The sequence below is a fragment of the Leiobunum rupestre genome, chromosome 10 (assembly GCF_980474605.1).
Source record: "Leiobunum rupestre chromosome 10, qqLeiRupe1.1.hap1, whole genome shotgun sequence".
NCBI classification, from domain to species: domain Eukaryota; kingdom Metazoa; phylum Arthropoda; class Arachnida; order Opiliones; family Sclerosomatidae; genus Leiobunum; species Leiobunum rupestre.
In genome coordinates this window covers 10,845,816-10,872,368 of record NC_143393.1, presented here as the reverse complement: position 1 = coordinate 10,872,368, position 26,553 = coordinate 10,845,816, and the positions used below count along the sequence as shown (strand labels likewise).

Genomic DNA, 26,553 nt, shown 5'->3' with positions numbered 1-26,553 from the left:
AAAGGTTATTCGCGCACATTTTGAAGAAAAACTTCGTGTGGCTTTGGTAGCCGCTACTGGAATGACTTCGTATAAAATTAAGGATTTACCCCGAACTATTGGTTAACGTTTCCCGTTCAACGAGGCGAAAGCAAAAAGTATTATGAATTGGGACTGGAGACGTTACAAATTATGTGAAAATGGTTGATGAAATTTCTATGGTATCTTTGGCGTTGACATTACATCCATTCAGAGGTGGGCATTTTCCGAAATGGTTCGTTGAAAGGAGACTCTGCGCAACACGAGCTTTTTTGAGCGCGCTATCCCTGTTTTTAAATTTTTCGGCGCTCGCTGTCTTGCGCGGCGTATTAAAACATAGGCTGTTAAGTCCCCTAGTGTTACGCAACCCCCATTTTATCTAAAAACCTTAAACAAACCTTCTACCAATGGCGTAGCCAGAAATTCGTCGAGGGGGGCGGGCGAAGTATGTGAATGTTAAGAGTCGGTGGAGACGGTGGTAAAAGTACAGTCAATGGTACGCCCAATTGGACACGACACTGCCTCTTATATCGTTTTATTCAGTCATCAAAATAAAAAATTACTCTCCCAGAGAAGCAGAAAACCCAAATCCCGATTTTCTACACCCAAGTGATAGCGACGGCCACCTATAAATTCAGACTTCTCATTGGCATTGTAGTTGCTGGCAATATTCACAATACATGTAGTTACAATGCGTGTTCTGTACCAAAAATATAATTACATATTAGGATTGCGAAGAACTATCACCTGTAAGCCTACAATTAATATTATGTTTAAAGGCGTATGAGTTGAGTGTATAAATACATTTGATAAAATTTTTGAAACCCAATAATAACAAAGCTACAGCGGAAGTGTATAATATACGTATACCTGAGAAATGTGCGTATCCCGATAATCCTAAGGCTATTAGCTTTATAGGCAGACTCCCTCTAGGTTTTCAAAATATTTAAATATGTAAATTCATTTCACAGTGGGATTAATGTTTCCGTCAGGTACCAATTTTTCATCACTTTATTTTAGACTAGCCGAAACGCCCAGTAACCCACTTAAACTTATTTTTTTTGCTACGCGACTGCAGCCCAAGGTAGGATTCGCCGATAATTAAAGAAAATTATGATTTACGGTGTCACACTTATATTTTACTTCTGGATATATGTTGAGCGTGAAATGGGCACAAAAATCCACGTAGGACTGTGCGACTACAACCTAATATCGCCTTCAACTATCTTGATTTCCGGATTATGGCCTTTTGCACCAACATTCCATCCCCTACCTACCATTCCCGTAACTCCTATCGTGTTACCTGCCCTCGCGGATACCATCCCTACTGCTCTTACGTTTTTATCCACCAACGCTGAATCGATTCTAAGCAAGTTAACCGAACTGCGACCTGTAGTATTTCGTGACAGCCCCGGTATTATTGCTATCACTGACAATGTGAATCTTGACTTCACGAGGGCATTACTGACACCGCCTATGCTCTTCAAGGATACGATTCTTTTCGTTGCGATTCTTCCTCTCGTAAAGGCGGCGGTCTCATGTATGTGAGAGCATCCTTGGAAGGAAGTTTCAACGCAACTTTATCGTCTAGCAACATCTTAGTCTGCCGATTCCGACCTGTACGCTCGTTCTTGTTTTTTGTGGTTTGTTGCTATCGTTCCCCGCCTGCTACCGCCAACTTTGATAAACTGTTATTGAACACCATCAGCCAAGTTTGTCGATTGGGTGATCGCGTGGTTATCCTCGGGGACTTCAACGCTTCCTCTATCGACTGGATGAACTCTGTTACTTCGCGAGGCACGCGGTCGTTTGATTACAAATTTATTCAGACCTGTCGGGAAGCCCTCTTGCACCAACACGTCGATATATTGGATTTGGTCCTTACCTTTGATTGGGATCATGTCTCGTCTTTGAAAATTAATGCCCCACTTGGGAAAAGTGATCACGCCGCTCTGCTATTTCAAATTGCATACAATTTGTCTGACGGATCAGACGTTGCCTTGCCTTCGGAGCCTAAATACATTTACGGCCGTGGGGACCACGAACTTTATAGAGCCGCATTGCGCCTCCAAGACTGGTCTCTTATCTCTCCTAAGAATAGCATTGATCGCAACTACAACTGTTTCACAAACATTATCTTCTCAGCACGAGCTGAAGCGGTGCCAGTCTCTACTCCTACGTCATGCAACACCAATAAACTTCGTCGCTAACCCTGGTGGACCAAAGATACTCAGGCCCTAATCCTGGCCAAGCGTCGGGCATTTCATCGTTACCGTACACATCGAACTTCCGATACTCGTCATCAGTATTCGGCTCACCGCAATGCTCTCGTCTCCCATATTTGAAAAGTCAAATATAGTTATGAATCCCGCCTCGTCGAACAGGTATGTTCGAACTCCAAGGCGTTCTTCGACTACGTTGGACGGACTACAAAGCACAGCGCTCCTCCTGTGGTCCTGGAACTTCCTGATGGCCAGGTGTCTGGTAATCCTACCACCATCACTGGTCTCATGAGCGACTTCTTTCTATCGGTCTTTCGCCCTGAGCCTCATCCTGAAGCGGCCTTTCTCGGCGATTTCGCTCCCCTTTCTGAGCCCAAAGCCTCTACCGGTTAGGTTGACATACAGCCTAGTCAAGCGATCTTTGTCGCATATAAAAATCGATAAATCTCCCGGTCCGGATGGAGTCCATCCTCGTTTCCTAAAAGAAGGTGCCTCAATTCTGGCTGGCCCTCTGCTCGTTATCTACGAGCAATCGTGGTCTACGGGTATTCTAACGTCTATTTGGGAAAAGGCTGACGTCATTCCTCTGAAAAGGTAGCCTAACAGTTGCAAAGTGGAAGACCTCCGCCCAATCAGTCTCACGTGCATTCCTTGCAAGAATCTGGAAACCTCTGTGAGAGACTCGGTTGTCGCTCAGCTGGATAGCCGCGGTTTCTTCTCTGCCGCAAAAAATGGTTTTCTTCTCCGGCGGTCGTGTTTCACAAATCTCTTGGCAACGTTCGACGAGGTCTATGACGCGTTGGATGATGGCCACGACTACGATTTAATTTACTTAGATCTTCAAAATGCTTTTGACACGGTCCCACACTCATTGTTGCTGTCCAAGCTGCGCAATCTGGAAGTTCCGCCGACACTTATCAACTGGATAGGCTCTTTCTTGGCTGACCAGAGCCAGCGCGTTTACCACCGTGGTTCAACGTCTGGTTGGCAACCGGTCACCAGTGGGGCCACCCAGGACTCAGTCTCGGGCCCTGTGCTATTTGTTATTTTCATCAACGATCTACCCATGGCTGTGAAACATTCGTCTGTTTGCAGACGACAACAAAGTAGGAAGCCGCATTCGTACTCAAGTGGATTTCCGCACACTTCAGGAGGATCTCACTGCCGTGGAGGCCTGGGCCAGCACCAATTCCTTGAGCTTCAACGCTACTAAATCTATGGTCTTGCACCAAGGTAAAACTAATCCACGCTTTACCTACCACTCGTCCGGCCGGCCTTTGGTTCCCACTGACCAGGTCCATGATTTGGGTATTCAAGTCTCGAGTCTTATGGGCCCCACCGTCCACTTTCGTGCGGCAGTGGCAAGGGCGTCCCGTGTTCTCTACCTACTTAGGCGCTCTTTTTCTCGTCTCGATGAGAAATCGGTCAAGATTCTATACAACAGGTATGCGCGCCCGCACCTAGAATACTGTTCCAGTATATGGAGTCCACATTTGATTAAGGAGATAGAGTGTCTTGAGCGTGTGCAACGTAAAGCTACCAAGATGGTTCCTCGCCTTCGCCAGTGCTCGTACGAAGAATGCTTGTAGAGGCTCGGAATGCAATCGCTAGCAACCAGACGTTTGCGGATTGATTTAGTTGAGACTTTTAAACTATTGCATGGGCTATATGATCTGCCCACAGATAAATTCTTTAAAGTGGTTTGGAGCGGTAGAAATGCTCCAAAAATATTTATAACCAGATGTGTCACGTCATCCGAACGAACTTTCTTCACCCATCGTGTGCTAAATTCTTGGAGCTCTCTCCAGTCTGCTGTAAAATCTCGTTCTTCAGTTGGTGCTTTTAAAACTAGATTGGACAAATGTATGAGATGGACCTAATCCGTTCCAATTTTTCGTTTTTTTTGGTCTCTATTTTGTTTTGTTTTTGGAAATGATGCTGACCCAATAAGCGCTTGCGCTTTTTATGTAACTCAGTTCAATAAATTCTATTCTATCCAAAGTCTACCCCGGCCCGGGGAGCGAGAGAATACCCGCGTCGATTGACAGCGCGGGGTCCAGGTGCTTCGGTCTTGCGGTCACGGATTATTGGGCCCGCGGGCAAAAACTATGAAGGTTAGCAAACTCAAGACACCTCTAAAAGCTGACGGCAGGCGCCACAACGCCGCAGACCAAATTTCGTGCGAATCGGACAATTATCTTGGGCGTGCATAAAGAGTAACAAACCATTATACAAACATTCATACGAACCAACAAACAAACATTAGATTTTATATATATAGAATTTTGCTCATATACAGTACTTTACCTTAAATTTTGATTGTTGCGAGGTCAGATTAAAGTTTCGAAGAGTGAAAGGTATTGACAAGGGTTGACGAAAATCATACCCGATGAGCAAATTCCAGATTTTAGGGAAAACCATTGCAAAAATGAAATGTCCTATACGAAAAACCTAGCAATACGTCTTCGCTTAAGAATCCTTTTGCCTTATCAATTTTTATATACTTGTCAATAAAATTATTATGACAAGATTCCTTTACTAAACTCGATTAGTGAAACTTGCCACAAATGAAGCTTTTTCCCAAATTCGGATAAGATTTATCTAGCTTCTCGGAGAGCGAGCGAAAATAAAACGTTCCCTTAATTGTCGCTCTATTTTAAAATTCACAGAAGTTTCGTTCCTGTATCGAACTTCTCGGAGAGCGAGCGAAAATAACACGTTCCCCCATTTGTCGCTCCATTTTGAAATTCACAGAAGTTTCGTTCATTTATTGAACTTCTCGGAGAGCGAGCGAAAATAACACGTTCCCCCAATTGTCGCTCCATTTTGAAATTCACAGAAGTTTCGTTCATTTATTGAACTTCTCGGAGAGCGAGCGAAAATAACACGTTCCCCCATTTGTCGCTCTATTTTAAAATTCATAGAAGTTTCGTTCATTTATTGAACTTCTCGGAGAGCGAGCGAAAATAACACGTTCCCCCATTTGTCGCTCTATTTTAAAATTCACAGAAGTTTCGTTCATTTATTGAACTTCTCGGAGAGCGAGCGAAAATAACACGTTCCCCCATTTGTCGCTCCATTTTGAAATTCACAGAAGTTTCGTTCATTTATTGAACTTCTCGGAGAGCGAGCGAAAATAACACGTTCCCCCATTTGTCGCTCTATTTTAAAATTCACAGAAGTTTCGTTCATTTATCGAACTTCTCGGATTGCAAGCGAAAATAACACGTTTCTTCAATTGTCACTCTCTTTCAAAATTCACGAAAGATTCGTTCATTAATGGAACTTTTCGCAGAGCAACCGAAAATAAAACGTTCACCCAATTTTTGCTCTCTCCTAAGAACCTTTGTACCAAGGCTCGATTGAAAAAAACTTCTTTGCGGGAGAGGATTTTTCAAACTTTAGTGTCGCCGAATTCATGCTGAGAGAGATAAGGAGTACGTTTGAGTCCGAATTATTCATGCAGTGAACTTTGGGCGAACGAACTACAAAAAGTTCGAGAGAGGTGAACTAAATGTCAGTTTTGCCCAGCTCTGCATCCATTTAAGGGGGAAGAATACAGTAAAAACCTCTTTTTCGTTCAAGCTGAACGTTTCTGTTTTAACAATTACATAATTGAATATTTTTCTTATTATGCTGAAACTTCCTCTAGTGCTTAAAATAATTTTGATAATTCTAATATTAATAGTTAACGAGATTAGTTAACGAGATATAAGGTCCTAACTAAAGGGTAGTTTGGGCGCTTGCCCAACTTATTTAGCTCCGAAGGTCCGAATTAAAACGTAATAACTTAATTACTTTTAAATTTAAAATTGTCAAATTATTACACTTAAATATTAATTTTATAAGTTAAAATACAAAATTAAAAGAGTTCAGCTTGAAATAGCGCGAAAGTAGACAATGGACACAGTAGTCTTCTCCCTTAAGACTTTTTGAAGAAGAGGAAGCGTTTGGTCTTATTTAAATTCTCGTATTAGGTGATTTGTTACAGTTACCACCTGTTAAGGGTAATCCTCTATTTTCTACGCTGCCTCTCACAGAAGCTAGAAAACTCATCGGATCTGTTTGTAAATTTTATATAAACATTCCACTATTATTTAAAACTTTAATGAGTTGACAATTCATAAGAGACAATAAATTGAATTCGCTTATGGAGAAATGCTAAATAAGGGTATTATTAAAGTAACCAACCAAGATATTGAAGTCTCGAAGACTAGACTAATTCCTAAAGCAGATAATGTTGAAGAGATAGGCATTTATTATATTAGGTTGTGAAAAGTAGAAGAAAGCTACTGTTTATTACCGACCAACGAAATGTGTGATGCTATAAACAATATTATGCATCAAAATGCGGTAATTTTATTGTTGAACGATAAATCTCACGGGAAATAATAAATAAACCGTTAAAGATTAGTTAAAGAAATTGGGAAGCAACGAGACTGTTACAAAAGGGTGGGAATCTGTTTTTTTGCATTTGTGCTCGAATAATGTTGAGAATAAATCTAAACATAGGAAACGGGCTTGTTAATGGAGCCATGGGTACGGTGAAAGGGTTTGAAAAGAATGCGGAAGTTATTTGATAGTCATGATACTAAAGGGAAAATTGAAAGAGCTAAGGCGAAGTTTGAAATTGTTACAAACGTTTATGTTCAAAGAGCTCAATTTCCTGTGGTATTGACTTATCTAATTACTATTCAAAAAAGTCAAGGCATGAGTGTAGAATGGAGTAGGATAAACATGGGAGCATGTGTATTCCAAAGTGGAATGGCCGATGTGGCTCTTTCGACGCTCTACATTTACTTGATTTGGACCTTTCTAAATATATGCAGATTCTAAAGCTATATCAGAGTATAATAGTCTCAGAATTGATTTAGGCCTGATTGGCCTCAACTGAGTTTGATTTGTAGAAAAACATAAAATTTTCCAGTACTGGAGCAAACATGTAAAGAAACTGATACTGGTTTTGAAGCGAAATGTTTGGGAAAAGTGATGATTCTGGCTATGCTATATCTATTTAGCAAGCTTGACATTCCAGAATTTTTGCAAAGCATTTAAGGAAAAGTTATTTCACCAGCTCTAGCTGCCACAAATGTTGATTGATAGGTTTTTATCGAAATTTTCCACATTTAAAAAAGTGAGGACAACACTTGAACATTTGGATACTGTAAACATTTATGGAGGGAAATTTTTAAATTTGTTCTACAAATATACGAATCTGTTCCATTGCGCCGAATCCCATTCGACCGAACCCAATCCCATTCAACCGAATTTAGGATTCGGTCTAATGGGATTGTCCCATTCGACCGAAAAACCCGCACTTCTCCGGGTTTAGGATTCGGTTTTATCCGTTTCAGCATCTGTCAGAACAGCATGCAGTGTTACCTAACCTAACCTAATCTAATCTAACCTAACCTAACCTAAAAAACATTTAATTAATTTATAATTTTTTATCAAAATTACTATTTTGATCAGTGGCGCCGCCAGCAATAGGCACGAGTAGGCACGTGCCTACCTGTAAAACTAGAGGGGGCCCCAAATTTATTAAAAACGGGGGCCCTATTTTTTCATATTTTTAAATTTTCGGTAGCCGAATTAATAGAGAAATGGCTGAAAAATTTCAAACTTGTGACTTTCAACTAATGCACATATTTTATGGGTTTATATTTACTCCATTTAAAAATGATAATACCCATTGTATAATACCAGGGGGTAAGGGCGTAAACAAAAACGCAACGGGTGCCTTACGCGGCCGTCACTACTCCTCCCGCTGAGGGGGAGTTACACGCGTGGCTAGACGAAACACGAAATCGCATAGGTGCGACCGAGAGAAAAATAAACAAACAACAAGCTATCTTGTGACTAGATTTAAGGCTTGTATATAGTTCTCTTAGCTATATTTTGACGACTATTATGAAATGACCGTCAGTAGCAGAGATGTAGACATGTAGTGCATTATTTCAAAGAAAAAAGGGTGACTCACTTTCTCTTTTTATTTCGTGCCTGGCCTATATGGGGGCGTGGCAAGAAATATTGAGTTTACTCAATAGTGGTACCATCCCCTGATATAATAATGCATAAATATTTTCACACAAAGTAAGCATTATTTACATTTTTGAAAGCATTTCAATTTTTAATGGTCCTTGGCTGTATCACTCGGCGATTTCCAAAGACAAAGAGGAATTCGCCGAGAGTTATTAGTCTTTAATCACATAATAATTTACGTTGTCAATGGCAAAACAGATTATTATTAAAAAAATGCATTAGGTAAATAGGTAGTGTCATACTTATGCTTATTATGTTACTTATGGTTGAAGTAAATATATTAAAAATTGGTGGGCAAGAGGGGGCCCCAATTATAGTTCCTACGTGGGAAAAAATCCTGGTGGTGCCACTGATTTTGATCAAAATTGGTCAAACTTATTGAAATTTATCAATTTTGAAAAAATAATTTATTTCAAATTTGTTTTAGATATTTTCAAGCAGACATGTGCGAGCCTTGATTTTTGGGATTCAAGTCGAGCTTCGAGTATTAAAAATTTAACTTTTCGAGTATCGAGCCCAGCTTTACAATTATCGAGATTTCGAGCTTTTAGGCCAAGCTTAAAAAAGGGTTTCGAGCTTTTAGGCTTAGTTAAAAAAGGGTTTTAAGCTTTTAGGCTAAGCTTAACAAACCCTGGGGTTGTTCATCAGAAATTGAATCACTTGTTGCACTTTTAGAACTTTCTTTCGATGATAACAAATTATTTGAACTGAAATCTTCATTTTCATCACTTGGTTCTAGTATTTCTTCTTGAAAATAATAGCTTTTACGTTTATTTGATGCCATTTTTAAATCAGAATTCGCCTAAACAAATAACTGGGTGATAAAAGCACTAGGGTAGTGCAGCTGGAAACCGCCAAACAATTGGTTTCGTTTTCGTTTTTTCATTTAATATCACAAACCAATCAAAAATAACTAGTCGTTTTACGTCAGCCAATAAGGCGGGGTCAAGGGGTTTTTTAATTTATCGTTTTCCCGCCATTTTTTAATACTCGGGAGTAGTGCCTTGGAAAACAATTGGTTTCGAGTACTCGAAATTTAAGCCTTGGACTCGACTTAAGGGGTTATCGAGCTTCGATCGAGTACTTGACCCAAAACGAGTACTCGCATTTGCCTAATATTTTGTTAATTTTTTAATTTTTTTCATTTTTTCTTAAATTTTTCTAATTTTAGCCATTTTGGTTCATTTTCACCCATATTGATCACATCGATCAAAATTAATCAAATTTTGATCAATTTCGAACTTTTTCATTATTTTTTATTTATATTTTATATTTTTAAAATTGGTCAGATTCCCATGTTATTTCCTATGGGAAACTATCAATTTTGAATTGTCAAAAACATTTTTGGTTGCCATGGCAAAATGGTTGCCTATGGAGACATTTCCCTTTCGGGTTTTTCAAGTTACATGAAGTTCTACTAAACCCCTGAGTTTGAACAAAATTGGTGTGTTACACCTCTGGTCGTCTCCTTGTGAGTACTATGTTATCATCCTTTGTAGTAGTGTATTTCGGCTTAGATAGATTTCAGACACTAGGGGGCTATGTTGTGAAATAAACCTTGAGTGCGTAAAAATTCTGAAAAACAGTTTGGGATAATTTTTCCTAATTGTCATACTTAATAATTTTATGTTACTTATGGTATTACAGTTTTGATTTTCCGGTTTAAAAAGGCGGTTTATTTAGAAACAATATGTATATCATTTAGTGAACTAAATATGTTTCTTAAATAATTTCTGTACTATCACGAATTGTGGGTGTATATTTCTTTGAAAATATTTAAAATTTCGATGGAACAATTAAATACTGGTAAAATTCAAATATAATGAAAGGAAAATCCAAAATGACCGTTATATTAAGCCTGAAAAATAAAACTGTAATACCATAAGCAGCATAAAATTAAAAAATATAACAATTAGGAAAAATTATCGGAAACTGTTTTTGCGCAATCAAGGATTATTTAAAATCTACAACTAACATACTACTCAGTTTGGTTGCAATTCCAAGTTCTAAAATATTTTATTATCTATACAAAAATACCATTGATACATTCTAAGGCATAATTTTTATAAACAATAAATAATATTAATTGCATGGGCTATTTTTGTACGTATTTTCCGCGAACAGTGATTTCAAAATATATTGCATTTTTGGGATGGATTCATTTTGGAACCCTCTTCACACTGAAACACTTTTGCGAACCAAATAGAATTTCTAAGTGGAATTCTCACGCTACATGAGGTAAAAAGATATGAGACAGTATTTGATAAATAAATGCAGTGGCGGATGAACTACCATAAAATCGCCTGATTTTATATTATCAGCTAATTCCATATAATATTATAACCCTATAAGTTAGTTAATGTAAAATTTAATAATGTTTGTAATAACGGCTGAGGAGGACCGCGGTCCGAAAGCTACCGATAATAAATTTTATTTTATTATATTTGACCTCCATGTAGTAGCAGAACTTTTATTAAATTTTACATTAAGATATATCGACCATGGAACAAAATTTTAGTATTTATAACTATATGTTAGTTAATATAAAAGTGATTTCTTCCAAGCTTGGCGCGCTTAAGTATGGACGCCACCGTGTGAGAGAAGTCGGTACCATGTGGTCAAGAATTTATATACCGGTGCTCCAAGCGAATCAAGAAGCCTACTACACCGGTGGTCTCATCAGAATGCCCTAAGCCATCGTCCACAAGCCCGGACTGGTGACAAAAACAGTCATGTGCAGCAGAACCCTACTACTGGCGGTCGCACCCTCAACGCAAGCCACTCTACCCGAAAAAAGGCGCAGCAATGGGTCGACAACTCCCACTTCGGACACAGCACTGTGGGATAGAGAGTGGATGCTGTAGCATCTCCAACCGATACCCTACCTACGTAGGTAGAGAGACTAGCCCTTCAGAAAGAGTTTCTAAAGGGGATCGACGGGCACACAGTGGTCCACGTTACCTGTCACAGCTGGCACCGGACATAAGGTTATGTATTTGTACCCCGCCGTTCCGCTGGGCACTACGGCGGCACACAAGACAAAGAGTCATGCTGGACAAAAATGCACTTTGCGAAACAAACGTTCGGCCAGTGAGACAGCCATAAAGACAGGCTCGCATATGGCAAACAAACGCCCTCATCATGGCCCAACAAAAGGCGACACCATGGGCTGCCCTAATTCCCACCCTCGCACAGCTGAGGACTAGAGTGACTTCCTCTTCCACCACAACTATCCTCCCCAGTAGCTGGCACCGGACACCCGGTTTGGCCCCAAAAGGGCGGGAAACAGAATCACTGCGCCTTATACGGAGACACAGCAGGCCAAACCAGACCTCCGAGACGGCCAGTATGCAAGGACCTGCTCCGTTAGCCTGAGCCGAAACTCAGTTTCCAGCCCCTACCTGACCGAAGTCGGAGGTGAAGAAAGGACCATTTGACGACGGCTAACATCTCCCGATGCGCCACTACTCTTTAGGCTTGAAAGAGCCGGACCCCGACTCCCCGGTAAAGCCACCAGTTATTGCACACCGTGACCCGTTAAGGGCCGAGGAGTAGGTACCACGGGAAAATGGGGTGAAACCGGGAAAAGGAGTTTTCCGACTGCAGCGCCCACATTCGCGCTCAGTAGAGACCAAAAAATTATGGCCGCAGCAGACAGCCCTAAGGTGAATATTTAAGGGTCATCCCAATGTCCCCTGTAGTAACATCTCTAATATAAAACTGACACATTATTTAACGTACATTAAATTCATTTTAAATGTCATGTCATTTACTTTTAGATCTTTAAAGATTTAATTATAACATATTATAAAATTATAGTAAACTATAAGAATGTAGTACTTTGTACCGCTTATAGATGACGCCACAAACGGCTATGAACTCTAGCGGGAGAAGACGCTATTTATATTACGTCTATGGCGGTGTCAAACTTACAGGGTTATATCATCATTATTTGCTAATACTAAGGCACAACCAAGTCAGCTAGCGACTTTTATTCCGATGGTCGAAAGTGCTAACCACTCTATTTAATCTTGCTCTAGTCTTCCACAATATTCTAGCAAGTTCCCGGCCCCTAAGCTTAGCCAACTCAGCCTATTGGTTAATCCGCCACTGAATAGCTGAACATTTTCTCACCGATAAGGTCCCAAAGAATGCACGCCATTGTTCAACATGGACTCTATAACCGTGGGTATGCCATCGATACACCATGCCTTCAATGAAGTTACAACAAATTAGGAAACTATACAGGGTGTCCACTAAATATGAACCAGGCCGAATATCTCAAAATATGTTTTAGGTATGATTTGGAAATTTTCAAGTCGTATACAAGATAAAGGGGGAAACCTACTGCGAAAATTTCGATGACCTTGAACCATGTCTTCAAGGTCATCCAAAAACTAACTCGAGAACCGTAAGGGTTAGAAATTTGGTTCCAATTAGACACGCGTTCCACGTGACCTTTTAAAGTACAAATAGCTTGACCTGATCGGATTTGACCAATAGGAAGCCGAGAAATGCTAGATGAAAAACAAGAAGGTCGTTCAGTTGATGACGTGTCGAAAGCGAGGTTCGGGTGCTGATAACTCTAAAGATACTCGTGTTAGAGACTTAGAGTACTGAAATTTGCTACACATCCTCACCAGGATTGAGGGTCTTTAGTTTAAAAATTTCAATGACCTTGAACCATGTCTTCAGGGTCATCCAAAAACTAACGCGAGAACATATTTTCAGATATTCGCCCTGGTTCATTTTTTAGTGGACACCCTGTATGTCTCTATACACTTGGAATGTTTAAAGATCCATTGGTGAAACGACCGTGGCTGCCGGGAGTAGGGGCTCACTCCTGTAATCCCAAGCGTCCGGGAGGCAGAGTTTGTGGATGGCCGTGTGAGGAGGACCACCAATCCCCCAACGGGTGGTCGGAATACTTCCGCCACGGGTGTCCCCACGTATGCCCCCGTTGGCGTGGCCGTTACACACATCTCGCCCTGATTAATCAGATGGACGAGAAGACTGAACTGTGCCACACGTTACAATCGAATAAAAAAACCGACCGTGGCTAAAATCTTGACTGTAAACCGCGCCCGTTTCATTAACGCCTAAGACATTCCCAGTGCATACGTATATAAATTCCCGATATAATAAGTTTGGTTACTTACGGAAGCGTACGCGATGAAAAACTGTCTCGATTGACTTTGATTCAAATTAGGGAGAAGATCGTTGTGGAGAAGGTTACTGCGGTCAAAAGTCTGAATTATAAAGTAGATTTCTTGACGATTAAGTTGGAAAAATGTCTCGTATATCGGTTACCTCATAAATCGTGTCGATTGCCATGTTGTCGGGGAAGTCTTCCCTGATTGTTCGAGTACCATTTGACTACAATATTTAAGAGCGTAAATCTTAATGATATTCCGACCATTGAGTGGAAGGCTATCAGCGAAACATGTGAACACTTTTCGTACGCAACATCTTGTTTTCGAGGCGTGAAATTAACAAGCTGGCCTAAAGTTAATGTATAATATCTGGATAAAAAAGTAAGTTTATACTTAAAAAAATGACAACAACATCGCTCTTCGGGCTATATTTATTCACGACTCGAAAACAAGTTTGCCCGTTAGGATTCATGTTTCAAGCGCTTCCCTTGGGCCTTCCACTCTATGCGAGTGGGTTACTCCATGGATAGTAGATTTTAGAGGATTGGTAAAAATCCTGGTTTTTAGCCCCCGTAAACCAATCACACTAAGGGAGTCGGCCAGGGTTATTTGAAAAAAAAAAAAAACAAGTATCGCTAAGAGTGGACGATACTGTTCGAAAAAAGAAAAAAGTTAAACCCGAAGTACATTTTTACGCCAAAAGGTATTTTTTCACGTTTTTATAGATTAAATATGATATTCTAAATATCAGTTGATAGTTTTTATTGAATTAAAAAACCAAAATTAAAAATGACTAAAATCTAAAGCGCAAAAAAATACGTAACAATATCAACCGCATTGCCATTTTGAAATTTTAAGATCACGTGGTACAAACGACCTTGCAAGACTCCCTCGGAGTCTCTCGAGCTGATTAATATGCGGGGAGAAATAAAGTGCACTGTCGAAGGGTATCGAAAACCTGTCCTCTTTATTTACTGTCCATGGTTACTCTATATGATTCAGACCGTACACATTTTTTGTATAGCTTTTAGAGTATTTCGTAGATATTTATGAAGAAAGTCATTCTAAAGGGGTTTCTATTCATAATATTAAAAGTGACATAATTACCAAAAGTGTGACAATCCCTGTACTTTCGTACCACATAGACTATTTATTGTCGCCTTTCTGGATCTTGTTTTTTTTTAGTCTATGGTATTTTATCGTAGGTAGATGGCGATAGCATCTTCACAGAACGACGAAAAATCAAAAAGTACACTAACTTTGACCAGTGCTACTTAGTTCCTCCGTTCCTCACTGCGAGGCGTTATTTGTTGGTTTTAACTTCCTTCCCTCCCCAAGGCATACTTTCCCGTCTCCCCTCCCAACTTGTATTTCGCTCGTAACATTCATTCAGAAATAGGTCCGATTGACACACTTTTGGTAGTTATGTCACTTTTGATCTAGAACATTTGGCGGAAAGATACTAGCACGAATTTCCGTTAAATCGGTGGCGGGAATTTCGAAATTCGCCTGTTTACGGTTGAAATTCTAAGTATACCCGCGCGCGTTATATAATTTTGGAAAATACCGTTAATTGCCTTATATTTCAAAGTGAGAAATAATTAATTAACACTGATAAGATTTAAAAACCGTTGTAATAATTTAATTTTGGTACTACAACTAAGAAATAACTAAAAGAAATTCTGTTTGCGAGTCCAGGGTAAGTATAGAAAGGGTAATGCCAAGATTACCACGTTGACGTGCGTTTCGATGATTGTTTAGGAGCATAATACAAAAAATACGCTATAATTAAGCTTTAAAATAATAATCTACATTTAATATTTATTTAATCATTTCGCAATAGACATTTCTAAAATGGATTAATAGATGGTTTTATTCGCCTGTTGCTGGGATGAGAATTACTCCACAGGCAGCCATTTTGGAAAAACGTTTTACTCCGACTCAAACTATTCGCGACCACAGAATCGGAGTAAAGTGACGTCATAACGTTACTCTTCTTACCCTACTCCGAAATCCCGGAACAAGCGAAAAGAAACCACCTAATATAACACGCGTAGGAACCTTTAGGAATTCAACAGAAAATAGACGAAATTCGAAATTCCCGACGCCGATTTACCGGAATTTAAATAAACTAGAATACACCGGAAAATGTGCGTAGATATATATTTCACTTCTGTGTCTTTGACGGATACTTCTATCATAAAATATATACTATATACTTCTGTAAATAACTGTAGGTTTCTCTAAAGAATATATTTTATATCAAAGGAATTATATAGTTATTGTTTAGAGTTTGCGCGTAGAAACAGCCAAGAAATATCTTTAAAGTATTCTAATAGACGCTTCAATAAAACATCTTCAAGGAAATTGCCAAGAAGTAATATTACCGAGAGTAAGGACCTGCATGTTACTGTTTATATATAATATAATAATGGAAACTTTTCACCTCTACGGTATGCAACAAGTGTTTCCTTTTAATCACATAGATTTTTGTCGATAACACGGCGTTCCATTTACAGGTGAAACGTTTCCATTATTTCAACAAGCATTATGGCAGCTAGGAGCAACAAACACAACACCCCACACAAGGAGAACGCAACCCGTCAAAAGTCGTGGATTTTCTTGTGTACATTTTTCCAAGGATTCTATATTTTAGAAGGATAGGAAGTGATGGCGCTTTCGCGCCGGGAAGAAAACGCGCGACTGCGCAGTAGCTCCTTCCAAAAATTTCCCAGCCAAGGTCAAATATCTCTATTCGTGAAGGCGCCAAAGCCCATTTTGCCGGTGAACGATTTGGCCTTGGGGGTGAGAAAAAGCAGTGAAAGTGACGTCACTCTTTTGTAAAACTCCACGCTCTTCCCGCCAGGCCGTTTATACAGGGGAACCTAGTCACTTCCTATCCTTCTAAAATATAGAATCCTTGAGCGAATGCTGCCGTCGGAAGGGGAAAATTCGTAAATTGTCAAACATTCATCGTAAAGGCTCGTGACGCTCGTCCAATGAAATTAGTACACAACCCTTCGTTAGCGTGTTTAAAGGCTAGCTGCGTTCTCCTTGTGTTTGTTGCTCCTAGATGGCAGCGTCCGTTGATCAGGTTTCCACGTTGCTCAACGGTCACGTGACGTCGCAGCACGGAGGAAGACTAGCTGCAGACCGTCGCTGCCACAGACGATATTTTACAAATTTTACAACAAGCGTAAGAGTTCAACAAGATCCTACGTCATGTTAGCAACGGTCGCAACGAAAATTATATTACAGATACTTCGTTCTTGGTGATTTAGGAAAGATGTTTTATTTAAGGGGGAAAACTACAGTGGCCATTGTCTACTTTCGCGCTATTTCAAGCTGAACTCTTTTAATTTTGTATTTTAACTTATAAAATTAATATTTAAGTGTAGAACAGCCTCTTGTTTTGTGCTTAAATTTTTTTTACAATTTTAAATTTAAAAGTAATTAAGTTATTACGTTTTAATTTGGACCACCGGAGCAAAACTACCCTTTAGTTAGGACCTTAAATCTCGTTAACTATTAATATCAGAATTATCAAAATCATTTTAAGCACTAGAGGAAGGTTCAGCCTAATAAGAAAAATATAATTCAATTATGTAATTGTTAAAACAGAAACGTTCAGCTTGAACGAAAAAGAGGCTTTTATTGTATTCTTCCCCCTTAAGAGCCTATTGTTTTAGAAAATATTTGTACAACAGTTGCAATTTCAAAAATCAAAACGAACCTTTTCCTCGGTGTACTGATTCATGAAACAACTCATCTTCGAGTAATATTCGTTGGCCACTTTGTCGCTGAAAAGGTTATTCCTAAGCTGACCGATTTCGTCAAAAATGATACCTATTAAAGTAATATAAATTTTACTACATTACATAATTTCCTCGCGAATGTTTCGTGAAAAGTCAAACGTACATAATGGATCGAAAGCGTGAAACATTTCGTGGGCTATCGTGAAACCAAGCATCCCAAAAGTGACCGATCTGTTTTTAAAATAACGATTAATATTGCGTATTTCAACTTAAAATGAAGGACATATTTAGGTCTACCTTGGCTGAGAGACGTCTGGCAGCACCGGGTAATCCAAGATGGAGATGGGGATAACTAAAGTTAATATTAAATTAATGCAATTAATTTAAATAATTAATTTACTTAATAAAATCAAATTAATTAATTAAATTATCCGAAGTATTCAAAATAATTAGTATGAGATATAGTTAAAATTCAATTAAACGAATGAATCTAAATAATTAATTTACTTAATATAATTAAGTCCATGATTTAATTATGTAATTTCATTATTCCGTTTAATAAATTTAATTAAGTAATTTCATTATTCCATTTAATAAATTTAATTGAGTAATTTCAATATTCCATTTAATAAATTTAATTAAGTAATTTAATTAATCTACTTAATAAATTTAACTATTTTTCATTATTTATTATAATTAACATAAGATATCGTTAATATTAAATTGGTTATATTAAATTAATCGATCTAAAATATTAATTAACTTAATCTAATTAATTAATATAACTATTCTATTTTTAAATTATTAACATAATATATAGTTAAAATAAAATTAAGTAAAATAAGCTAATTAATTAATCAATTTCATTAATATTCTAATTTTTATTAATATAATTAATTTATTTATTAATTTATTTATTAATTAATTAATTTATTTATTTATTAATTAATTTATTTATTTATTAATTTATTTATTAATTTATTAATTAATTAATTAATTTATTTACGTAATTTATTTACGTAATTAATTTACGTAATTAATTTACGCAATTTATTTACGTAATTTATTTACGAAATTTGTTTACTTAATTTATTTATTTATTTATTTATTTACTTAATTACTTTATTTACCTAATTACTTTATTTACTTAATAACTTTATTTACTAAATAACTTTATTTTAATGTTGTTAATTTTCCGGATAAATAAAATGCGGAAAATTTTCCAGAAAAGTTTCGGAAATTTTTCCGAATTTTAAACATAAATTACCTTTTAAGGGTTTTTAATGTTTTAACTTTTTATCGATATAAAATGTCTAATATCAGTAAACATACTACAAAACATTAATAGCGTTACATTGTTAATCAGTTTAAACTAGTCTAGAGGTTTAGTTTTACTTTTAGATTCGAAAAAACGAGGCGAAAATTCCGCTTTATTTAAATTTGCAAACAAACAATATATTAGACTAATCATGGAATGCAAACGTTTTTTTATTTTTTTCGGAAAAATACGGAAACTTTTTCCCGACAAAAGGCCTCGGTCATTTTCCGGACAATTTTCCGAGCGAGTAATTTTCCGCGGAAAATTTTCCGACTTACAACACTACTTTATTTACTAAATAACTGTATTTACTAAATAACTTTATTTACTTAATAACTTTATTTACTAAATAACTTTATTTACTAAATAACTTTATTTACTAAATAACTTTATTTACTTAATAACTTTATTTACTAAATAACTTTATTTACTAAATAACTTTATTTACTAAATAACTTTATTTACTAAATAACTTTATTTACTAAATAACTTTATTTACTAAATAACTTTATTTACTAAATAACTTTATTTACTAAATAACTTTATTTACTAAATAACTTTATTTACTTAATAACTTTATTTACTTAATTAAATAATTTAATTACTTAATTACTTTATTTACTTAATTAATTTATTTAATTACTTAATTACTTAATTACTTTATTTACTTAATTAAATAATTTAATTACTTAATTACTTTATTTACTTAATTAAATAATTTAATTACTTAATTACTTTATTTACTTAATTAATTAATTTAATTACTTAATTACTTTATTTACTTAATTAATTAATTTAATTACTTAATTACTTTATTTACTTAATTAATTAATTACTTTATTTACTTAATTAATTAATTACTTTATTTACTTAATTAATTAATTACTTTATTTACTTAATTAATTAAATAAATTACTTAATTATTTATTTATTTAATTAATTTATATAATTACTTAATTAATTACTTTATTTATTTAATTAATTTATATAATTACTTAATTAATTACTTTATTTATTTAATTAATTTATATAATTACTTAATTAATTACTTTATTTATTTAATTAATTTATATAATTACTTAATTAATTACTTTATTTATTTAATTAATTTATATAATTACTTAATTAAATTACTTAATTATTTATTTAATTAATTTATATAATTACTTAATTAATTTTATGTAATAAAGTCTGGTATTAAAGTAAATTACGATAATTTTGACCGAAAAGGCACTACGTACTAATAGAATTGCCAAAAGGATTATACCAGGCGTTGACGCTAATCAAATCGGGAATCCAACTTAAAGGAAAAACATTCCATTATCCAATAAAAAATAAATAAATAAATAAAAGACATCGAAGAACCTACTATTGATCTCTTTCGTAAGGCTGCTGAAGCCTTTTCGCTTCACGAGTCCATTCTAGTCGCAACAGGGCCTTACTCGCGTCAATGTACGTGCTGGTTTCCGCAATGTCGATTTCGTAATACTTCGATAACTCGTCCGGCTTCAAAATCCAATCGGGATACGCTACCATCGGTACTATTTGTTTCAACTACCACGAAAGATGCAAGTCATGTCCTTAATATAAAGTATACCCAACGTAATCTCTCAGAAGTATGCCACAAAAATGCATTTTATTTAATGAAACCTTTTTCACGGGATGTGACATAAAATACGTCATTTCCAACTCCGTGGTGAAAAATGCGTCATGAACTTTATAGAAAGGAAACGGAAGTTAATAATAATAATAATAATAATCAGCTAGGCTAATACCCAAGGCACCACCCTAGGCCTAAGTCATCAAGCGACTTTGGAAGCCATTAATGCAGGTGGCCGGGTTACAATGCGTAGGAGGGTGGTGGCCAGCTCTTCATGCCACGCGAGCCAACAGCTCCCTACACTAACTATTACCGTTAACCTCAACAAGTTTTTAGGGAAGGGGAAACCGAAGAGCTTGGGGGAAAACCCCTTAAACCAGCGGGGAGAGAACTTGCAAACTCAACGCAGAAGCAGTTGTTCCGAGTTTTCACCCAGTGAAGTGGATTTCGAAAAAGCTTAGAATTCCTCGCGGGTTTTTGACTTTTCAAATGGTTTTTCAAATGGAAACATTTTCCATTGTATGTTCCGTAAAAAAGGCCTCATTGAAATTGTTTCTATGGAAATGTTACACAAACGCATACTTATGAGTGATTATGTTACGTATGATTACAGCTTGAAGGTTATACTTTAGTATTCAACTTTTTCTTCGCATCATCGTCCAGCCAATTCGCGTTGTTAAATTTAATTTCGATGGTTTTCTTCACTTCATCCACAATATCCAATACCTAGGAATTGACGGTAGTTGAGTTGATACATGCAACAAAACCAACTTAAGAATCTGATTCATGCAACAAAACCAACTTAAGAATCTGATTCATGCAACAAAACCAACTTAAGAAACTGATACATGCAATAAAAACAAACTTAAGAAACTGATACATGCAACAAAACCAACTAAAGAATCTGATTCATGCAACAAAACCAACTTAAGAAACTGATATGGAACTGATGGAATAAAACAAATTTAGCAATGTTGTAATTTGCAAAGAGCTTTGCTAGGTACGTATAATTAGCAGGGTAAAACTGATATGCCATGACAAGCATTAAGCAAAGTTGACTTGCTAAGGATTTCGCAAAGTATCGAAATCAACTTAACAAAGTGTCAGGGTTGAGATGAAACAGAACAAACTAAGCAGTAAGCAAAACTAGCAAATGACTCCGCAAAGTACGTACAAGTGGCAGATTTTAAAATGATATGAAACAAAACAAACTTAGAAGGACTTGCGATGGATTTTCCAAAGCGACAACAGAGTTAAAGGGAACTTAAAGCTGATATGAAACAAAACAGACTTAGCAAACCTTGCAGGGGATTTCGCAAAGTTAAAGAGTAATTTGAATACCAGTTTTTTCTTATCTCCACGTTGGGACCAGTACAGATCATAGATGGCGGCGGTGGCGTAAGGCATCAATTTATTGACTTCCATAGCGCATCTGTGTTCCTTGGACGCGGTACGATCAAAGAGACTGCTAAATTTCGGTCCCAGCTCGAACAAGACCTTCGCCATGAACCAGTTTTTCACCGTCCTTTAAAAAACAGCAAAATTTGAAACCCATCGGGATGGAAATCAATAAAAATTACCTGATGTTCGTCTCTTTTAGAATATCGAAGATTCGCTTGACGACCGGCCGCTCGATCATAACAGTGAAATCGCCTTTTATATTTGGATCGTCTAATAAAATGGCGATCATATCGATCCAATTACCGTCTGGTAAAGGAGTATTTTGATTCAGATTGTCTAAAGACGCGCTCATTTGCCTTATTTCGTCTGACAGGTCGGGCTAAGCACAGAAAAATACTACCGTTTGGTTTAATTCTTGTAGGGAAATGGTCAATACTTCAGAGGGGCTAGCCACAAAAAAACAATGTACGCCAAATTTATGATTTCTGAATATTTCCAATATTTCCATGGTATTTATCTATTTTTGGGTTTTCCATAATTTTTCGCGTAATTCCAATATTTATCAAATATATTTCTTATATTTACTAAATATATTTCAACTTTTTCTCAAATATTTGCACAATTTCTCAAATATTTCCACTATTTCTCATATATTTCCACTGCTTTTCAAATATTTCCAATTTTTTTCAAATATTTCCAATTTTTTTCAAATATTCCACTGTTTTTTAAATTTTTCCACTATTTTTAAAATATTTCCACTGTTTCTCAAATGTATCCGATACTTTTCAAATATTTCTGAATATTTCCGATATTTCCCATAAAAATTTCCACTCTTGGAATTTCTAATATTTTTCCCGATTTAAAAAATTTCCAACATTTTTTGTGGTTTTCTAAATTCCAAGACATAATTATTTTGATTTCAAGTTACTACCGTTTTCTTATCCAATACTGGACTTACCGAAGGCGAATTTGAAATAATTTTCGGAATGTTCTAAATACGAATACAAGAAATATTTATGAATGAAAAGGAAGAAAGGATTGTGTTCCTGTATTATATACCTGGATATTTTCTTCCAACGCCATAATTTCGGAAATATCTTGATCTAGCCTGGAAAGTTTCTCGCAATCGGGAATCAAGTCGCAAACAAAAGAGCGCAGTGACACCTTGTCCACGACTGAAGCGTAATTCTTTTCAGATCGAGCGAAATTAATGCTAAATAAATCATATGTAGCAATCTAAACCGGAAAAATAAATTGAATCAGCATTTCGTCCGGAAACTTTTGACGGAGATGCGCTACAGTCAAAATGAACTTCCCAGGCACCAACGGGTTCGGCAAGACGAGAAAATTTAAAATAATCTTCAAATTGAATTTCCGGAGCGCTTCAGTATTATATTTGAAGATAGTGCTTAGATTATCCGTTTCAATCTTCGGATCGCCGTTCAAGAGGATTGGCCATCCTTGAAACTGTTCAATCAGCGTGAAAAGGTCTTCCTTTCTCTGATTGGTGTGATCTTCTAAACAACCAAAGTTTATACCCAAATTAATCAGCCGCTTTAGTTAACATATAGACAAGTAGATTCCAACTCCAGAAGTTAGTGGCTGCACGTAGATAATTGTCAATAAATAAACAGTTACTCTTAACTAAATTAAGATTGAATTAATTGTAATTCAACCTGAACAATAATTATTACAAAAAAGAAATTTTTCGAGGCTAGTCACTTCACGTAAGCCGTGTACAATGCCGTAGCTTTGACTGTACTAATGAAAGTATTCGTACTCTTTCAAGTCTGTACTTTTAACAGTGTAAAGTACGCGTAATCGGTGTACAAGCCACCTCGGAGACAATGTAAGCCTGATTAGTAACAACATAAGCCTATCATAAGGTCCCCATAAGCAAAGGTCCAGGCCAAATTTTTGATGATCACATTCCCGTTATTAAGAGGTAGGTATTCAAAATCTGCACCGCCTAGTGGCTACGTCCTCAACTATGCATTTCTGAAATAAATTTCGCGAAATGCATTATGAATGCGCGCAAGCCGTGCGTGAACGTTTTTAAACTTAGAAGCACGCTGGAGAAATCTCCGCCGCGAGCCCTTAGCACCGTAGCCAAGGCTTATTCTCAAATTTATCGCTTTAAAACCTAAAATAAACAATATTTTTGCAAAAGGATTCATCAAAACCTAAAACTGGCTATTAGAAATAAGAGTTGCGTTTCTGAGGGTATTTATTTTTCAAATTTGAGATTTAGACGCGTTTTGCGTGGCATTTATCAACCCGAACGTGGTTGCTCTACTTAGTAAGAAAATATTTTAGTTGTAGAAATTTTGAAACAGAAGATGTCGCTACTGCCCTATCGTCGTACATTAATTTCCTTCTCGCATGGACAATGCCGTAAACATTGGGCTCTATGATAGACCTTATGAGGCTTATGGTAATAATAATAATAATAATAATCAGATAGACTAATACACAAGGCCCCATCTTAGGCTTAAGCCAGCTAGCGACTTTTATGGCCTTAAAACCAGGTGACAAGGTCACAACGCGTAAGATGGTAACGAGCCATTCATTCCACGCGAGCCAACATTTCCCTACACTTACTAACTTAAGAAATGTTTATGGAAGAGGTAACTAGCAAACTGAGGTATTTCCAGGTTTGAACACAGTGACATCTAGGAGCAACAAACACAACACCCCACACAAGGAGAACGCAACCCGTCAAAAGTCGTGGAATTTCTTGCGTACATTTTTCATTGGCTGCCGTAAAACGTTCAGCGTAAAGGCTCGTGACGCTCGTCCAATGAAATTCGTACACAACCCTTCGTTAGCGTGTTTAAAGGCTAGCTGCGTTCTCCTTGTGTTTGTTGCTCCTAGGTGACACGAGCTTTACTTACCAACGCACTTCTTGTAAATGAAAGTAGCCAGACCCAAAGGCGAATTCGTATCATTCCGCGAAAGCAATGTCAGCAAAGCTAATGCGAAAATCAAAGCGAATTTATTATCTCATTTTTCGATTTGCGGTATGCTTTGTCTCACTCGAAAGATTGTCCCATATCTTCCATTGAAAGCGTATGAAGTTAGTGGTTACTAGAACGCTGGCATTCGCCGGGAAGTGTTGCTGCCAATTGCCGCAAGCGTAATTGTAAAAGTCCTCGCATGGGTCAATGGTCGTGTCCATGATGTCGCCGAGATCAGAAGCTACATTTACATTAACATGCATCAATATGTTGTAATAGCAGATGTATATCTCTAATTTATCTTCCTATTCGCGACTGAAAACTATCGCTACGCCCCCTTTGGTTTGCCATTGAAACACAGATAGGTAGCGGCTAAAGCAGACGCTATTAGGTTCTCCTCATCGTTATTCGCAAATTTGACTTTATAAATAATGATACCTGCATTTTAATATAAATTTTGCATCGTTTGCTTATATTTTGATGGTTATTTAAGAAAAAGGTTCTTATGACTTTTTAATTTGTCTGTAGCAGACGCTAGATCATAGGCGGTACATTGGAGAAGCTAACGCCGTTACGCCACCTAGACTCGTCGCGAATTTTGCTCGTGTTAATCGCTTGAATCATGAACCTTCTCAGGCTCTAGCTGTTTTACATTTTAAAATTTTTAAGTACGGTAATTTTAGGAAAAATAAAAAGGTTTCAATTAGGGCCTGGTTAGAAAGCTGAATCCTAAATGGGTTCTTTACTCTTAAGAGATATATCATGGACTTCTGATAATGGGTATAATGATACGTTACCAATATTTTGGCAAGATTGTTCTCGGCATATCAGTTTCGGCACAATTTCTACTTGAACGTTCACATCTCCTACGGAATCAATACATTTAAGCTCTATTGCAAAGTATAAATTCGTGAATGAATTTTCTTACTGGGTCTATTGGCCAACACCAGAACCGTTACGAAAAAGGTGATGGCCAAGAACGACAATATTATAATGGCCAAACACGATTTGTTCATGATGCTTTCGAGTGGAACTCAAGTACTGAAATCGTTAGATACGTCCTCAGCTATGTTATCGGTGCTTAAGACGCTCGCCTCGCCCTGATTGCTAGTAAACCGCTCAACTACTAACGGTTGCAAATAGTGTTATAATTAAGTACCTAAATAACCACCTCTCTTAAGAGGATATAATACCAAAAAGTAAACTCAAAGTGTAATAAAGGGTACTTGTAAGAATTTCAATTGATAAGATGAATTTATTTTCGTAGAACTAATTACCCATTCATATCGGGTGGTTTCCTTGGAAACGAAGATAAGAGAGGTTTACCTTAGAATGCGTTTCAAAATTGAGAAAAAATTTATTGATAAGACAAAATTGTTGTATTCCGGCTAACAGAGAATATGTGGTGTTCCCACGCTTCACGCTCTAACAGTAAAGGCTGGTTCACACGGACAGGGTTTTTCTAGTTTTACCGCCTTTTCTCGTTGTTCTGGTGCACTTGAAAACGACGGCCGGTAAACGAGAAAACGGATGACTTTTATTTGAGGCGCGTTGGGCTCGACCAATCAGCGAGCTTTATGCCGTCACGTGATAGACGCAAAAATTCGTAAGCCTACTTTCAAATATTTTCAAAATCGCTCCTTATATCACGTGACAGAGTAACGCTCGCTGATTGGTCGAGCTCAAAGAGCTTCAAAAAACCGGGAAAATAAAGTAGAGATATTATTTCGTTAACCGGCAGCGCTGGCGGCGGTAAATATAAAAAAAAATACTTATTTAAATGGCAGTCTTCGACCGTTGGTGGCTTCATATTTTGTGATTACTAAGAATTAAAGAAAGTATCGGCTCGACGTGAACTAGCTCTTTTTTTCAACAATGTCGCTATCGTTGAAATCAAAACAAGATGCTTAAGCTAAATTTTGACCTAAAAGGCGGGACGTAAAAATACCCCTCGCGTTGATTGGTTCGTCTGTAAATTTGCAAATAACTTAAAATATAGTAATTTTTCACTATATTTTATATGGGATATGTATAATTTAGGTTTAAGTCCACTAACCAGGGTATAAGTTGTCTATTTATAATAATTA

At 36.9% G+C, this 26,553-nt stretch overlaps 1 protein-coding gene across 3 annotated transcripts; it reads right to left on the bottom strand.

The window, feature by feature from the left end:
- Window positions 1-543: 543 nt before the first annotated feature.
- Window positions 544-25,665, bottom strand: LOC149923645 (neprilysin-3-like). Of its 3 annotated transcripts, XM_090161156.1 has the most exons (19): window positions 25,395-25,664; window positions 25,264-25,332; window positions 24,546-24,707; window positions 24,404-24,481; window positions 22,809-23,026; window positions 22,569-22,745; window positions 22,468-22,500; window positions 21,689-21,888; window positions 21,450-21,633; window positions 20,736-20,834; window positions 19,878-20,062; window positions 19,750-19,808; window positions 17,488-17,542; window positions 17,354-17,421; window positions 17,169-17,281; window positions 13,593-13,658; window positions 13,442-13,531; window positions 12,417-12,493; window positions 10,295-10,511 (listed from the first exon to the last, which is right to left on the bottom strand). In XM_090161156.1, the coding sequence occupies exons 1-19, from the start codon at window positions 25,480-25,482 to the stop codon at window positions 10,412-10,414; spliced, it is 2,121 nt and encodes a 706-aa protein (XP_090017282.1). In that variant the 5' UTR covers window positions 25,483-25,664; the 3' UTR covers window positions 10,295-10,411. The 3 variants fall into 3 exon arrangements, with proteins under 3 accessions (XP_090017283.1, XP_090017282.1, XP_090017284.1); XM_090161157.1 differs by lacking the exons at window positions 10,295-10,511; window positions 12,417-12,493 and adding an exon at window positions 544-718 and having other exon boundaries at window positions 25,395-25,665; XM_090161158.1 differs by lacking the exons at window positions 25,264-25,332; window positions 25,395-25,664 and having other exon boundaries at window positions 10,297-10,511; window positions 24,412-24,481; window positions 24,546-24,637.
- Window positions 25,666-26,553: the final 888 nt, after the last annotated feature.